The sequence below is a fragment of the Taeniopygia guttata genome, chromosome 2 (genome assembly GCF_048771995.1).
Source record: "Taeniopygia guttata chromosome 2, bTaeGut7.mat, whole genome shotgun sequence".
Lineage (NCBI taxonomy): Eukaryota > Metazoa > Chordata > Aves > Passeriformes > Estrildidae > Taeniopygia > Taeniopygia guttata.
In genome coordinates, this window is record NC_133026.1 from 47,285,141 (window position 1) to 47,301,601 (window position 16,461).

The 16,461-nt window shown below is 42.5% G+C and overlaps 1 protein-coding gene across 4 annotated transcripts in view; it reads right to left on the reverse strand.

The window, feature by feature from the left end:
* Positions 1 to 16,461, reverse strand: part of AOAH (acyloxyacyl hydrolase) — a 94,590-nt gene that overhangs the window by 60,782 nt on the left and 17,347 nt on the right. The window contains exons 1-2 of one of the 4 annotated variants that reach the window (XM_002197258.7): positions 13,383 to 13,489; positions 12,860 to 13,014 (exon numbers count right to left, since the gene is read on the reverse strand). In XM_002197258.7, coding sequence (XP_002197294.4) covers positions 12,860 to 13,013 — 154 coding nt within the window. In that variant the 5' untranslated portion in view covers position 13,014; positions 13,383 to 13,489. Of the gene's footprint in view, positions 1 to 12,859; positions 13,015 to 13,382; positions 13,490 to 13,571; positions 13,691 to 16,184; positions 16,290 to 16,461 lie in introns of those variants that run through there. The other 3 variants (XM_072925848.1, XM_072925850.1, XM_072925849.1) reach the window with 3 other exon arrangements.

Sequence of the window (16,461 nt, forward strand, 5' to 3'; positions counted from 1 at the left end):
CACCACAGACATATGTGCTGACCATGACAGAGCATCCGTGCCATCATTTCTTCACAGACTTTCCTGCGAAGCCCAGCAATGCTCAGCACACACAAGGCTGCTGAGCCCAGCTACACATTTGTTAAAACCAAAATGTCTTCACAGTTCATTCTGCTCTGCCTCTGTGGCTGGAAAGAAGCCACTTCCTATGACCTATGAATCTGGTTATTTCTCATCACTTAGTGGGTGTGAACAGGGCTAGCAAAGTGTTGCTTGAGATGTGCAGCACGTTTCCCTCTGCTGTTTTGGGGATTAAGTAGATTCAATGCGATCCCCAAAGAACAGTCATTCAAAATCCAATTGATGAACATTCATTTCAAGTCAATTTTAAATTTCTGTAGGTCAGCATTGTGCTTTCTCTGCAGTGGCTTCACCATTTTATGAGGACTATAGCTTTGGGGATGCCAAATCTGCCCACTGTAGTTAGACCTGGTAGCCAGAGTGATAGCCCTGCCTAGACTCAAAGCCTGTACAAGAGAGGCAGGTATCCCAGGCAGACAGGAGCCAAGGAGCCAGAGTGCCAGTTTCCAGCAGCCTGAATAAAGATTTCAGTTTGAAATCCCTGTAACAGAATTCTGTTTCCTCTGCTGTGCAAGCAACCTCATCTCTGAGATGCGCTAGCAGGGTCTAGAAATGGAGGTGAGCTGCAGCAATCTGATGTGGCTGCAGACTCACCTTTCTCCAGAGCTCAAGAACATTAATGTTCAGGTTTTCAGACTGGCACAACTCTTCAAAGTGGGCTTCTAAATTCCTTCCAAGCACCTCTACATATGTGCTATTAAATCAAAGTGCTGTTTTTCAACGTAAATAATTCCGATGCTTCTATGGCAAGTAAAAGAGAAGGTAGGGCAATTGGAACTTGCTGTAAGATCAATATTTTTGACTCTTCTATTACTTCTTCTACCCCAAATACAGTAATCCAGAAGAAATTACAGTGAATTTGTAACCGCTTTTGGAGGGATAAAAGCCCACTTCTCCCTACTTATTAAATAACAGGCTCATTCAAGATTCTGTGCAGAATGATTTATAAAGCATGCTAAGAACCATTACCACCAGTCAGCCTAAAAGAATTGAAGAATAAATGGAGACAGATAAAACCAAAAAAAACCCTGAAGCAAGATATTCCTTCTTTCCTGCTCCCTTCCCCAACTCCCCAAGTAGCCAGAGGCTAACTAACTAGTCCCAGGAAATAACAGCTAATTAAAAACACAACAGCTGTGGGGAAAAAAAAAAAAAAAAAAAAAAAAAAAAAAAAAAGTTGAATAATAAAGACCCAAACTAAAAGTAAAGGAAAGGTCCAAGTTGAAGTGTATAGCATATTCAGGTCTTGGTATCAAAGAACAGGCCAGGGCCCTCTGGTCCAGGTTTAACCTTCCTACAGCCTTATCATAAAATAGTTTGGGTTGGAAGAGCCTTTTCTAGTCCAAGCCCCCTGCAGTGAGCAGGGCTATCTTCACCTAGATGAATTTGCTCAGGGTCCTGTTCAGCCTGATCTCAAATGTTTGCAGAATGGGACATCCAGTACTCCCGCACTTCTGGGGGTGGATGTTAAAGAGTGCAAGAGACTTCAGCTGTTTTAGTGCAAATCATGCCCTGCACTGGCTTCAGGGACAGAAAACAGACCCTGGCTCCTTTGCCAGAGTAGGGTGGTAATAGCCTTGCTGGACTGACTCCAGCCTTTAGCACTGAGATAGCACTGCACATCCTGAAAACAAACCATAACATACCTAAAAGTCATTACATAAAGGCTACGTTATTAGCACACATGAAAAACCTGCAGGCAACAGGGACTACCCTTGCCCTGACCTCTATGTCTATTTATTCATGAGGATGGAGGCTCAGAAAAATTAAATTACCTAAATGATAACTTAACCACAAAACCACACAATCTTTCTGTGCTTTCCTTTCTACTCCTACCAAGGTCAGATGTTCATCTATCAATCATCTATCAATCATGCTGTCTAGACGTCAGAAAGACAAATAGCAGTCCAAGCAGAGAGTCAGGGAGAAGCTAGTCCTTTCATATTTTCCAAAGTGCACAGCTTTTTTTTTGTTTTACCTCTCATTCTTTTGCCTCATGAACTTGAGGATTCTACAAAATCATAGAATTTTTTAGGTTGGGTTTGACAGTGTCACGTACTGCAGCAGAGAGAAGTGTTGCTCTTTCTGCCTGTGCTGTGTAACCCAGTGCTCCTGCACCTGCAGCCAGGGGCTGTGGAAAAAAGGGATTATGGACAAACAGCTCAAAATCCAAGAAGCTGGGCTGAGGATAAAAATACCATTGATATTTTCATTTTCTCTGTTATACAACAAGACAGTTTTCACTGAAGATGTAAGTTACTCTCTCATGTTTGTCAAAGTACCGCAGAGGGAGTGAGAAAAACAAAAAAAGCTATATTTGGTTCAGCTCTGCAAAATAAACAGAATTCCTAATCACAAACACAATCATGCAGGTAGCCCCACTCAAGGAGCAGTCTCACAGCAATTAAAAGAAAATTTTTCATGTTGATTAAGTCAGAGAGACATCTTTGTGTCTATTGAACCAGGCCCAAAGGCAAATCTGCTTCACATGAGGATTAACGGAGCAAACATTGAGTCTGAGCAGTACTTAATGCAGCACCTCAGGCTACTAGATGCTATATGAATATAAATAACAATAATAACAGCCTGATTATTTGGGAAAAACCCACAGAGATGAACTTCAGAATGTTTGCTCTCATAAACTCATCTTCCCTATTTAGAGAGGATGTTTCTGCTTCTGCTATTACACCCTCCCCACTCAGGACACCTGCAGACCACACCTTTGTTATCCAAATGCTCCCTCCTCAAGTGCAGCTATTCCACATGAAATGCCACGCTCCATGGGAAAAGCTGATAGAGAAAGTCTTGGCTGATTTTCAAAAGGATCTGCTGTTCCTTATGCACTGCAGCTGGAATCTCTGGAAGTGAATTTGGAGTCTCCAAGCCCTCTGGTAGGAGAGGTGCTCCCAGGGAACACATTCCACCAACACGTGCTGATCTGGTCTCTGTCCTCCCCATCTACCTGGGCTTTTATCAGCTGCCCTCGGCTGACCTCTCCTTACTTCTTGTGAGCTGTGCCCTGGGGAACCCTTGCTTATGTGTTGGTTCTGCTGATCTCAAAGCCTTTCATTCAGGCTGATGACATCAGGAGCAGTTTTTGGGCTGGAGAGTCTAAAATACTCAGGAAGAAGGTTGAACTCTGCAAGAAGGGAGGAGGAATGTTCTAAGGGGACTCACTGCAGCAGAGAGAATTTAATCCACCTAGGCTCTACCTGTTTTTTTCATGGAAACATGCCTCCACAGTAATTCAGATTTATCCTTTAGGAGAACTTATTTCTGGTGTTGGGCTATAGGTAAACTTCAAGAGGTTAGTGTCTATAAATGAAAGTTAATTCAGACTATCCTTGCTTTTACTATCAACCTGCTCTCTTTTTATCATCTTCCTCTGCATTGAGTGGCAGGAACAGAAATGTTGAACAATTATCCTAGCATTTAATGGGTCTTAATTCCACCAGCTAAAAATGGAAAATAATTATATACCTAAAAAGGGCAAGGGGAAATCAGATGTCTTTGACTGTAAAAATCTCATTGCTTTAATTACTTACTTATCACATGTGCAAGAATATAAACTTTTAAGTACTCTGGCATCAGTGGAAAAGTACATCCAGATCTGGCCAGTCATTAGCAGCTATTGCTTCCTTTTAATTCACTAGAAATTTAGATGTGATTTATTTCTCATCATGAGCTGGACACATATAAGGCAATGTAAATAGGCTTCATCATTAAATAAAGCTCAATTTTTATTTTTTTTAACTCTTGCACATGATTTTCCTTAGCAACAACTTTCAGTAAGTTGATTCTGCTGTCTCACTTCAATATTAGCTTTCAATACCTTGACAGGCTGAAGGATGTTTTTCTCTGAAAGAAATTCATTGGCATTATAATACCTACCAGGTATTAGAAACTAGACTCTGGTATTAATAAATGCCTGTCGCTTTTAGCAATGGCTTGTCCCATCTGCTATTAATTTCTGAAGAGATAAGACAAGACCATAACCATTTGGCTCAGTGCAGTAAGGTGAAAACTCACACATCAGGAAGTACTTATTTCCATATATTTGAAGGTAGTTTGTAATAAAAAAATGCCATTTCCAATAAGCTCAGGGAAAAGAAAAAAAAAAAACATACCCCAATAATAAAATCAGAACTAGAGGGATTCATTTCTTAGCTGTGAAGCCCCTGGCAGTTTGAGCAGACTATTTAACTCAATCCACTTCTGCCACACAAGTTTGAAAGGCTCTATAATTAGAATTATACCTAGGGATGTCAAAAAGTATCTGGATAGTGAAAGCTGCCTCTCTAAGTTTCAGATTTGTAGGTATATTTGTCTGAGTAAAACTCTGTTCAGTGGGTTTTCTGGCACCTGTCACATCTTCCTTTGCCATCCTTTGCTCATATTTCTGGATGGTGGATTTCTTTCTCACCCCTACAGCCATAAATTAAATGTAGCCCCAGAATACAAGGAAGATATTAAGTCCAAAAAATGGCCTTGGACACAAAGATTTCTCTGCAAACCCTGCTGACCAGGCTGTGGCCACCCTGTGGCCATTCTGCTTGCTCCTGGTGGAGCAGGAACTGGAGACTTGCTTGGTGACGTGGCAAACCCCTGCCTCAAAAATCTGTCTGCTGCAGCAAGGGTGTGCACACATGAAGCCATTTATCACATTCCTGGCTTTATACAGAAGATGAAGGGTTTCCCAAAACACAGTCTTAGCTTTCTCCATTTATTGATGATCCTATGCTCCAAGGCATCTCTTAAAGCCAACAGGGGAGGAGACCCAAGAGCCTGCCTACAAAAGAGGATATTGCTAGTCCTTGTGCTGACGCTGTTGTTCTGGCATAAAAATACCTCTTTCCAAATAAGTCTAATCCAGTTCCTGTTCAACCTGGAACAAGACATTTCTCTTTGAATTTAATGTGGGGAGATAATAAGACATAGGGCTTTCTCCTCTGGGATGAGGACATCCACATGAGTACTCTAGGTGCAGGCAGACCATAGTTATGTAAACTTAAATACAGGAATGTTTTCTTTTTCATATAATCATAGAATGGTTTGAGTTGAAAGGGACCTTAAAGATCATCCAGTTTGAACCCCCTGGCCACGGGCAGGGACAACTTCCACTGTACCAAGTTGCTCAAAACCCCATCCAACTTGCCCTTGAACACAGCTTCCACAACTTCTCTGGGACACCTGTGCCAGCATCTCACTTACTATATATTCCTTTCCTAACAGGGCCCAATATCCATATTGCCTTTTTGCACTGCTTCTCATTACTGAGCTGATACTTTCAAAGAACAGCCCTTTATAACCTCAAGATTTCATTCCAGCTCAATGAAATATTCAGCTCAAATGGCATAAAGGTATTTGCAAAGTAAGGACAGTTATCTTCCCATATACAGCCAGAGGATTTGTTGCTTTGAAAGGTAATTTGGAAATGGATCTGAGTGATAGTCTTTTAACCCAGTCTTTGCTTCCTATCCCATTTGCAGAATTAATGTATTTTGCAGAGATACTGAGGTGATGGAACATAATTTTAGGTATCCATATGCAAATATGTTGGCATATACAAGACCCTTTCACCTTTAATTTGCTAAGTCTCATGAAATATCTTGGAAATATTAAATGGTACACTATTTACAAACCTGTCACTGGGCATTAAATTACACATAGTGTAGTGGTTAAAGACATTTTTAAAATATTAGTATCAAAATTGCAGCATTTTGAGTGCATCTGTGACAAATTCCAGCAAAACCTGGAATACCAATTATTATTGCTGTTGCTCATGCAAAAGCAGTGGGCCACCGCAGGCACCCTAACTTCAGAGATCCAGTCATTCATTTTTGTTTCATTTAGACATACAACAAGGACTCTGATACAGCTATGACAGAAAATTCAGTTTCCATCTAGTGGGAGACTCTGGTACCCATACCTGGCAGCCAAATGTATCCCTAGTGTTTCCTACATTACACTTCAAAGAGCCCTATTTAACAAAATCTATAACCCCAGGCATTTCCAATATAAATATTTTCTGTATTAATTAATATGAAAAAAGCCCCTGTGTATGTATGTGTGACACTAACATATTTTTCTTTTCCAAATCAGGAAAGGCTATTGAAAATGTACTGAAACCAGAATGCTGGCAGGGGGTGTTAATATAATTTGATAACTTTATCCTTCCTTGTTGCAAAGGCTTCCCCATTTCAGGATTCTGATTGCAAGAAACTTTTTTTCAGATATACAGTTCCTAAAAGCAGTAAAAATTATTGCCTTAAATATGAGCAGTAGATCTCTGTACGGTTAACACGTGAACAAGAGTGAGAGGCACATGTGCATCCAAATAGACAATCAATAAAATGATTATTATACTCAAGGCAAGCACCAGTAATGTAGAATGTACAAGACTACCCATGTGTACAAATGCACATAGATATGATTGTGTATTTACACACACAGAGATATGGATGTCTTGGCATGCTGAGCCCATCTTTTCATTGTGATCAATAGCTGTATTTACATTTTACGGTCATAAGTTTTCAGCAAGAGGATGATTTTGGAAAAAAAAATTTTACCATCAGTTGCTGAAAAATTGCTGAGTTAGTTGCTTTAGTATCTCTACTGTACTATTCCCATACCTGTGTTTGTGCTAGCTGAAGTATAATCATAGGGAAAAATGTTAGGGTCAAATTTAGTATTTATTGCTGCTCATCAGGCCAAACTTTGTTGCTGATTAAATGGAGCAATGCTGGTGAAGTCAGCAGAGCTGCTATGGCTTGGAACTGACTTAGCTGTAATCAAAGAAGATTCCCAGCCTTTTAGAGTAAAATACATTGCGGTGCTACACTGATACTGAGCTAGGCTTTTTTACAGAAATCACTGAGCTGTAAATTAAATGTTCTGTCATGGTGTCCCCCCAGACAATATGTGCACAGCCACTCTGCCTGAGCACAGTTGTTAAAAGCCTTCAACTCCATTTGGCATGTTCCATTGTGTGAAGTTATTGGGAACTCCGAACACCACTGGTCCTGCTGCCACTCCAAGGGGCATATTTCATCCCTGCACTCATGCACAGCTAGACAGAGGCAAACAGAGAGGACAATGACTACCACGCAAATCAACACAGGTAGAGGTCAGAGTTTTACTCTGCTGGTAGCTCAGAAACATCCGTTCTTTAATGCAATCAGAGCTAAAATACATTTTGAAAATAGGGTTCTTCATATGCTAGTAACAGTGTATTCCTGGCTGAATGGAGGTGGTGACCCACAAAGGTTGCTGAGAATGGCATTATATAGAGCACAAAGATGGGGAAATTTGCTTTTCTGGCTGCTGACCCACAGGATCTCTGCTTGCTAGCAGAGAAAATGGAAAACACTGCTGTCTGGCCTTATTGAGGGCTCCCTGACTAAACGCCTCATTCTGAAAAGGGCAACCAAAGTCAATCGCCAATAGAGCAGGGCAGTCTGCTGCGGGGGGGAAAACAAATAAATGCTGCTCTTTGCAAATGCTTCTTCTTGCAGTCACAGCACAGAACTCCAGAAATGCTGACCTGGAGTAAGTCCCCTTACAAAACCTCTGCCCTAACAGATGATCTAAACCATCTAGGCCATTCTGAAGGAACAGGGCAGACACAGTTTGTAAAGATCTCTGATGAGGTCTTCTACAGATTTCTCACGAACTTCTCACTCTGCTCACTTACCACTGTCACAGGAAAATCCTCTTTGTAACCTGAAGGTCTCCACTAGTACCCATTTCTGTTACTTCTTGGAGAATGGATCACACTTTTAATGCTTTCATGGACAGATATATTGTTTTCTCGGGTTTTTCTTCTCTAGACTAATTAACTCTAATTTATTCACTCTTCTTTTATAGCTTATGCTTGTTTTCCCCTGAAACCTCCTGTCACTCTGCATCATTTTGATGCACAGCCCCAAAAGGGAAGGCAGAAATTCCTCTGAGGCTTTGTCAATACTGAGAAAGGTAACAGGTTACTTCATCTTGCAAGCTGACTTCTGTTCGCACGTCTCGGTGTGTGCTGCATGTGCATGCCATCACTGTGCCACTACAAGCCCAGATGATCTTCCTAAGGGATGCTACCCAGCTGGTCGTTCCTCATTTGCTGTGTGTGTCATTGACTATTTCTGCTGAAGTGAGCATCTTCAACATTCCCATACTGAAATTACCTTTTCAGATGCAAGTACTCCAAGTTGTCAAGCTTGTTTTGAATTTAATTCTGCCCTCCATTTTACTTGCAAACAATTTCAGCTTTACATGGACAGATTTAATTTAATAGTACAAATTTCATTATCCTGACTAGTGAAAATATGGAATGATAATATGTTCAAAAGAGAAGCCCAAGAAAGACCTGATTTGGTACATGCTTTTGCTTAGGGAGTGAGCTACTTGTACTTACTCTCTGAAGAAGACTATGCAACAAGTTTTGTTCTGCCCTGTAGAAGCTTAATCACTGTCACACATCTCTCAAGCATAAGATTAGTGCTAAGGTAGTGCCAAGAGCCTTACTAAAGCCCAGTTATAACATCTGCTTCTTATTCCATGTCTACATGGCATCATCCCATTGGCAAAGAAAATTAGATTGATCTTACGCTACTTTTGAAAGGTGTTTTTAAAAAGTTTTATTAGCTATTGAAGGATTTTTCTAGGATTTGATGTTTAACTGACTAATCTACCATTCCCAAAATTCACTTTCTTACTGTGTTGAAGGGAGATGAATACAGAAGTTCCCATCTGTCTTTCAGTGTCTCCCCCATTTTCTGCATACTCCAGAGCAGCTTCTGCCTTTCCTGAGGTTGCTTCAGGTACCTCTGGATGAAGTCACCTTTGCTATAGAGCAAAGCAATTTGCAACAAACCTTTAAGGGCTCTGTGGTAAGTAAGGGTGGAATTTAAAAATCAGTAGAAAAATGATGAAACAGCACCAGGGTCAACAGTTTACCAGTGTTATTGTACTGTCTTTGGGTACCTTAACATTAACTTAAGTAAAACTTTGCTTGCTTTTTGAAATGGGCAGCACTTTCCTCATTTGGAAGATGGGAAAGTAAAGACCTGAGTATATGAAAGGCTCATTCATGCCTGATGTTTGAGAGAAAAGTACAAAACAGCTCTTTCTCAGGATGACACACTGAAACAGTCAGGCTGCACTCAGCAAAAGGATTTTTAGGTCTCATCCCAAATAAATCCCTTAAGCCATGCTGGCCATCAGTAACAAACCCAGAAAGGAAAGCCAGACTCAGCATGCAGCTCCCCAGCCCGTGCGCAGAACAGAACCTCACTGCCCCTTTGCAGGAGGAAAACAGCTTCACAGGCTTTTGCATGCAGGAAAGCTTACAAAAGCCCTTTTACCTCTCATAAGGAAAAACCAGAAAAAACATATCACATGCAAAGTGTGCAAAAGGCCCAGAGGAAGGGCCTGAGATGATTTCACAGAATGCAAAAATGGTGGCATTTTAGCAGCTTGTGGAGACAGGAAATACTGATGGAGAATAAAGACTGTCAGATGCTGGGAAAGTTTTTCTCGTGACAAGGCCAAAGAAAGGCCATTTATCTGGTTGTGGTTAGGTACTTCTTCAGACCAGTAATCTAAGATGTTTAGGAATTGCTCAGGTGTACTACATATGATCCTGCGGTTGAGAGGGTTATTATTGGGTGCTTTTCCCCTCTTTGCTGTAACTCTAAAATGCAGCAGTATTAAACCCCTTTTTTAGGTGGGAACCCTCCAGTTGTTTTGTTCGTATGTTAAGGCAATTATGAAAAGCCTTTCTCTAAATGAAGCAGCTACATTTTTCAGGAAAATGCAGAAAAAATGATGTGACTCTTTCTACAGTTAGCAAAGATGATTAAAATTGCTGTCTAAACTTCACCGGAGGCACACCCTCCTCTCCTCCAGCCCTGTTCGATATTGGCACATAGGTGCCTACCCAAAATACATTTCCCAGGATCTGCTAAGGGCAGGGAAGCCCCTTTAATTACCCAAATTCTTTTCCAACATGACTGGAATATACTGGGGCAGATGGTGGTGCCTACCCAGGGAGTGCTGCAAGCAAGGGGAACAGAAGGACGAAGCAACCAAGTTGTATCACATTTAACAGAGGTACCAGAGCTGCACTTTGCTCTCCTGTCATATTATTTCCACATACTTCTTTAAGAAGTGTGATAATCTCACTGGAAAGGCTTAATGGGAAATATTTTCTTGGTTTTGTTACTGAAAGAGCATTCATTTTCTGACTGGCTTTGACTTCTAACACAACAATCTCAATCAAGCAGGTGGTAGACAGGAGTGATCAGAAATTCAATGTGCAGCCACTTCATTTCCCTCAGAAAAGTGAGGCAGATAACTTTGAAAGATTAGACACCTGACCACATATTCAAACTTACATGAAAAAAAAATTCTTCAAGGAAATCTCCTGTGCATTTAGCAATAGGAATCTCTAACATTAAAAATTAGATAAGATTTAAGGAAGAAGTTTTTCATGGTGACAGTGAGAAGGCACTGGAAGAGGTCAACGAAAAAAGCTGGGGATGCCCCATCCCTTCCACTATTTGAGGCCAGGTTGGATGGGACTCTGAGCAAGGTGAGCAAGTGGAAGCTTCCCTGACCATGTCAGGGAGGTGGAACTACAGGATTTTTAAGGTGCCCTCCAACCCAAACTATTCTATCATTCTCTCTGATTCTATGAAATCATCTTGGCCTTGATCTATAAGGCCAAGAAGACACAGAAGAAGTATTCATGTCTCTTTGTCATTATCTTCCCAGATGGCAAACAATGCCAACTAAGTATCTGGGGTTGAGTTGATGGAAGGAAATCACAAGCTGATCCTGCTTTACTATCAGCTCCTAGGAGAGCTGGTCACCAAATCAGATGCAAGAGTTACTCCTGCTCCAAGTCATGGCTAGTGCAACAATCAATTCCTCAGTGCTTTCCCTTTCTGCTTGAGAAAAGGAAGGGACACAGTATTTTCAAAAGCTAGTTATATGGGCAGCTAATGAGAGAAAGCCCAGAGGCAGCCATCTGGGCTAGTAGCCACCAGCCCTCCCTGACAGACTGGCTCATGCCCTTTTAGCACTAGCCACACTTCATTTTTATCTTGTGGTTTGCAGAGGTGGGCACAGTCTGTTTGGGTCCTGACTTGAGTTCACAAGGATGTTTTTAGCTGAAGGGACACTTCAGAAAGATAAACTAGCGTGGGAGGCAGAACAAAGAGCATGCTGAGTAGTCCCAGCAATGGGGCTAGCACTGCTCTCCTCCCTTTAGGAGGGAAAAAGAGGACAAGTTATCTTGCCCAAGGCAAGTTCAATGCAACATGTGGAATTCAGAACTTTTCTGAGTCAACAGGATGGAAAGACAATACTCAGAATCTGACATTGAAAAAACACCAGTGTAAAAATCCCACAGGTGAGCATGGTCACTGCCTTTCCTGTGCCATCAAAACTGTAGCTATGTTAAGATCTCACCACTAAACAACACCACTTCCCCCTAGCTCTGGCTGCTGCTCTGTCATCACTTGCATGGCTCCCAGTCCAAACAAGGACAGCCACTCACAGCCATTTCTGCTTTTCACCTCTTTTTCTCATGTTGTGGCTGATAGCTGAACCCCCTCACCACCCTGACTCTGCTCTCCTTTTGGTTCACCCTGCCACACCAAAACTGTCAGGGGTATTGTGGGTAGCTCAGAAGTGAGGCAAAAACCTGCTTTTATCAAGTTTAGGATTATTATTTGTAACTGTATTCCCCAAGCCACAGTGGAAAGAATTATTTCCTTCTGAAGGATGAAGAGCTGTGACAGGGTTTATGTTTCCAGCACAAAGGTGCCTTGGGAAGCTAAAAGAATGATAGAAATTTTTAGGTTGAAAAAAGCCTGTAAGATCAACAAGTTCTGCTGATGACAAAGTAAAGCATTTGATTGTAATGCATAAGACATATCCATTTGCACACATAAAAAATATAAGCTACCACATCTCCCTAAGTATATGATGTGCTATGCCAAGGGCATTTCTGGTGTAGAGATATCCGAAGTTTACATTGATTCCAGTCTTACCAGTCTTGTTCTGGGAATCACTTAGCCACCTGAGACTGTAGAATACCTACTCCCAGATATCAGTACTGTGGGGATCACCACAGTCACTGAAGTCACGTGAAAAGGGGGTTGCCATCTTGCCCCAGTTCAGTACGGGTCATGCAGACACGTGTGCACACCAAAAGGAAAGGAAATGTGAGGAAGCAGCCTTTGCAATCCAGCTATCAGAGGGGACTATTCAGACCACAAAGATCTCTGGCCCAAGTATGGACCAACCACTCTTAAGAATAGTTTTCCAGGAACTGAAATCAATGAGGAGACCCTGGGAAAGTCTGAAGGGAACTGTGCCTTCCTGCCAGTTAAGCAAAATGCACTGTGAACCCTAAGAAACATTAGGACCTTATAACATCCTATTTCCAGATCCCAGACCTGCAGACATTAAAGCCAACCTTTCAGATGCCATTTCCCGCAGAGCGAAAACATGAACTTTGGGAAGCAGCCAGTCAAAAACAAAATCATAAAATAATTCCAGATCCCATGACGGCCTTGCAAAATCTTCAGTGACTGATTCAGCAAAGAGTACAAGTATTTTGCGGTACAGCTGTTGAAATAGATAAAGGAGCGATTTATGATGTGAATAGCAGCTCTCAGCTCACCAGTGAAGTAAGGAATGAACTAGACCAGCAGGCAAACAAAACCTGGATACATACCAACACAGGTGTGTCCTTTGTACAGCCCAAAGGGGAGCGAAGGGGCTCGTGGGTCTTTTCCACGGGGTAGAGGTGAGCAAGAGGCAGTCTTCAGCAGCAGCAAGAGCCAGAGGATGAAGAATAAATTAAGGAATGTTTGCCTAGACTCCTTCATCCTGAGTAAAAAAGGAAGAAATCAGGTGGGAAGGATGCAAGTGGATCTGTATTCCCCTTACTCTCAGGGAGTATCCTGCATTGGTGCAGCTTGAGGAGAAGGAGGCTGGTGTGCCTGTGCAGCTGTAAGTAACACAGGGAGAGATCCCCAGGCGGGGACAGAGACATCCGCCCTCTCACGGGGTGTGTGAAGGATCCCACACTGGCACATTGCAGGTGCTCTCCCGACCCTCAGCCCCTCTCCGGCCCTGCCACCCATCAAACCCAGCAGGTCGCACTGGTCTGGGCGCGCTGTCAGGATGCCCCTGTGGCCCAGGCTGCTCTCCACACCCCCACACGACCCCGCTGCTCCGTGTGCAGCTATTCCAACCTGCTGGCCTGGGAGGACCAAGAGGGTTGGATGGGCAGCTCAGCGCTCCGTGTCTCCTGCAGCAGCCGCGGATGACTAATGACCTTGAACCACAGGAGTTGCCAGAGCCACTCAGCATTAATAACACAAGACACTCCCCTGAACTAGTGTTGCAAAAAGGGAAAAAGCAAAAAAAACAACTCTACAAACCCTTCCTCCTGTGCTGTCACTGCTCTGCCCTCCTCCACAGAAATGAAAGGAAAGATCTCTCTGGCTGCCTCTGTAAAATTTCTGACCAGGGTTTCCGTTCCAGAGGACTGAGTGTGAAAAATGAAAGAAGCTGCTCAAGACTGAGCCGCGGGGCTGGGAGAGACGGGGCTGCCGTGCTGGGGCTTTGCCAGGGCTTTAGTTCTGCTGGGACTGAGGGATAGGGATGGGAGACAGCTGTCAGAGTGAGGATAGCTATGGGAGCTGAACCTCTGCTCACATCAGCTTTGAGCACATTTGCTTGCAGCCTCCATCTGCCTGAGAGCCTTGAGAAATCCTGTGCTTGTGCTGTTCCTGCTTTGGCAGCCACAACAACTAAAGGTTTCCCTGGCTCTATTTTTTTTAATCCCTCAGACAAAGCAGAAACCAGTCCTTCCCCAGCCTGAAGAAAAAGCAGAGTAAAACATGTTTTAATTATGTGAATTCAGAGGTGGAACAAGTCCAAACTAGCTACATTCTAGACTTTAGGATGGGTGCAAGGATGGCTTTAAGGAGGCAGTTTAGGACTGAGCACTGGAGGGACAATGCTGCGTCCTTGCTCTGCCTCTGCCTTTTTTGTATAAACCTGGGCAAGTCTCTTCCCCTCACAGTGGGCAATGGGTACTTGTCTTTCCTTTCAACTTCTTGTCTGTCTCTTTCAAAAGTGGGCAGGCCAATGACATGGGTTGCTAAAGGATAATGAGGAGCCTATCTCATAAAATATCCCTACATGCTTCCCAGGAATAATTAAAAGAGACTTATAAATAGTGTTATAAAGAGAAAAACTAGAGAAGGTATTAAAACAACAATTTCCAGCCAATTCCTGCAGACCAACATGATCACACTTGGATCAGATTCACTTCAGTATTTAATGAGTTTTTTACAAACCACTTCCTTCCTTGGGAGCCTCTCCTATGACTTTTTAAAGATGGTCCCAGAAAATTTGCCTCAACTTTGATAAGGAGGATTTGCCTTGTGCTAATGATGACATAATCCAGTGGCTCTGGGGAAAAAAAAATAAGACTATAAAATCTTCAACATGAATACAAATCACTCTGTATTTCCATTCTTTAAGCCAAGCCATTTGCTTTCAAATGTATGCTTTCCTTTGAAAGATATAAAAAATAATTAAACCCAAAATGAAGGTAATAGCTGTTGCCTGAGTTTTGCAGAACTGTTTCTGCTTATCATTCTCCCTATAGCAAGAAATGCTGGTTTACTTTATTTTTTTTTAAGAGCAGATAAACAAAAATCATAGTGCAAAGTACCTTATCCATATGCCAATCCTACTGAAATCTGCAGGATGTTTTTCTTAACGCTGTAAAAACTTGCTATAAAAAGACACCGCTACAGCAACTGCAGCTCCATTAAACCCTTTTTAACACACATATCACTTGGTTCCCAATGACACTTTGAAGTCCTTCAAAACTCTGCATATTGGCTCATGAGTGCTTGCTGCAAAAGCAGAGTGCTAATAATAGGCAAGAAAAACCTTCCTAGCAGAGAGGTCTCTGGAATGGCTTCTGCTTTATATCTATTGCAAAACAGAAAGCAAAACAACGGCACTTATAAAGTACAGAGATAGATCCCAAGCTGCTCCCAGGCATGTAAACCTGCAAAGCATGTAGCTCAACCCTGTAATCAGCTGTGTTATTTTCTTTCATTTTAGCCTATAGAACGAGCGGTGAGATAACTCTGTGTGTAACACAGAGCTGCTTTGCACTGTACTCACACGTTAGTCAAGCTCTTAAATCAATTGAAGAAAAAAGCCCCCAAAGCTTTTAAAATATGCAGTCTAGTCAGGGATTTGCATACTTAGATTTGGAGGCCAGCTGGGAAGGTGAACCTCACTCCCACTAGCCCCTCCCCAGACCAGTGTGAAATCTTTCTTCTTCCCACTCAAATCAATAGCAAATCCTGCCTTTTGCCAAACAGATTTTATATTACTTCCAAGTCCCTGACACATTAAGACCTAAAGCTGTCTTGGTACAGGAGTGGAGAAGCACTTGATGTTGCCTTTTAATCTCAGTAAGTGCATAAATGATGTTAATAGGAGGTAAAAAAGAAATTAGACCTGTCCCAGAGGAAGGGATTTGGTCATAAATGCTTCCATTAAGTTGTACACAACACCCAAGTCAAAGAAGTAGACCTAGGTCAAGGGTGACCAAGTAGATGCTGCCTGCCTAGAAATAAAAAAAATATGAGAGCTGGAGCAAAGGGAGCTCTGCCCTCTGCAAAGCATCAGGTGCAGGGAGGTGATATCTGGGCTGTCCCCTGCCCGAAAGGGTCTGGCAGGGTCACCCTACAGCTTTTGACCATCTTTGTCTCCTCAGCTCTATTGTTTTTTCAATGTATTTGCAATCTAGGCTTGCAGCAGATCCAGCCAGGTGGCAGAGGAATGTAGTTCAGGTGGGTTCTCAGGGCTGGTGGGGCTGCTCAGGGTTGTTATAGCCTGTGAGTTTCTCAGAGCCCTGACACTTGCCTTTGGTGACCATGAGAGACAAGTGGGCGGAGGAATGAATGTTGCAGAAATGCTACTGGACACCCCCCCAGGCACCTGCCTGCAGCATTACTCACCTAAATAGCACTGAGAACGCAGTCAACATTTTGTCTCTCTGAATCTCCATGTGTAGCTTTTGAAGGGGAGGCAAGGACAGCGCAGAGCCAGAGGTGCCGTGAGTTCACCATCTCTTGCAGATGGAAAACCCTCAGTGCCCTGAAATAACTCAGCTCCTCAGCCATTCACTTGCTATTAGGCAGAAGACACAGAGTCAGTTGAATTTTTTCAGGGTTGAATTTGGATTAGTGGTAATATGTGCATAAAAATACACATGTATATCCCTGATACATGCTG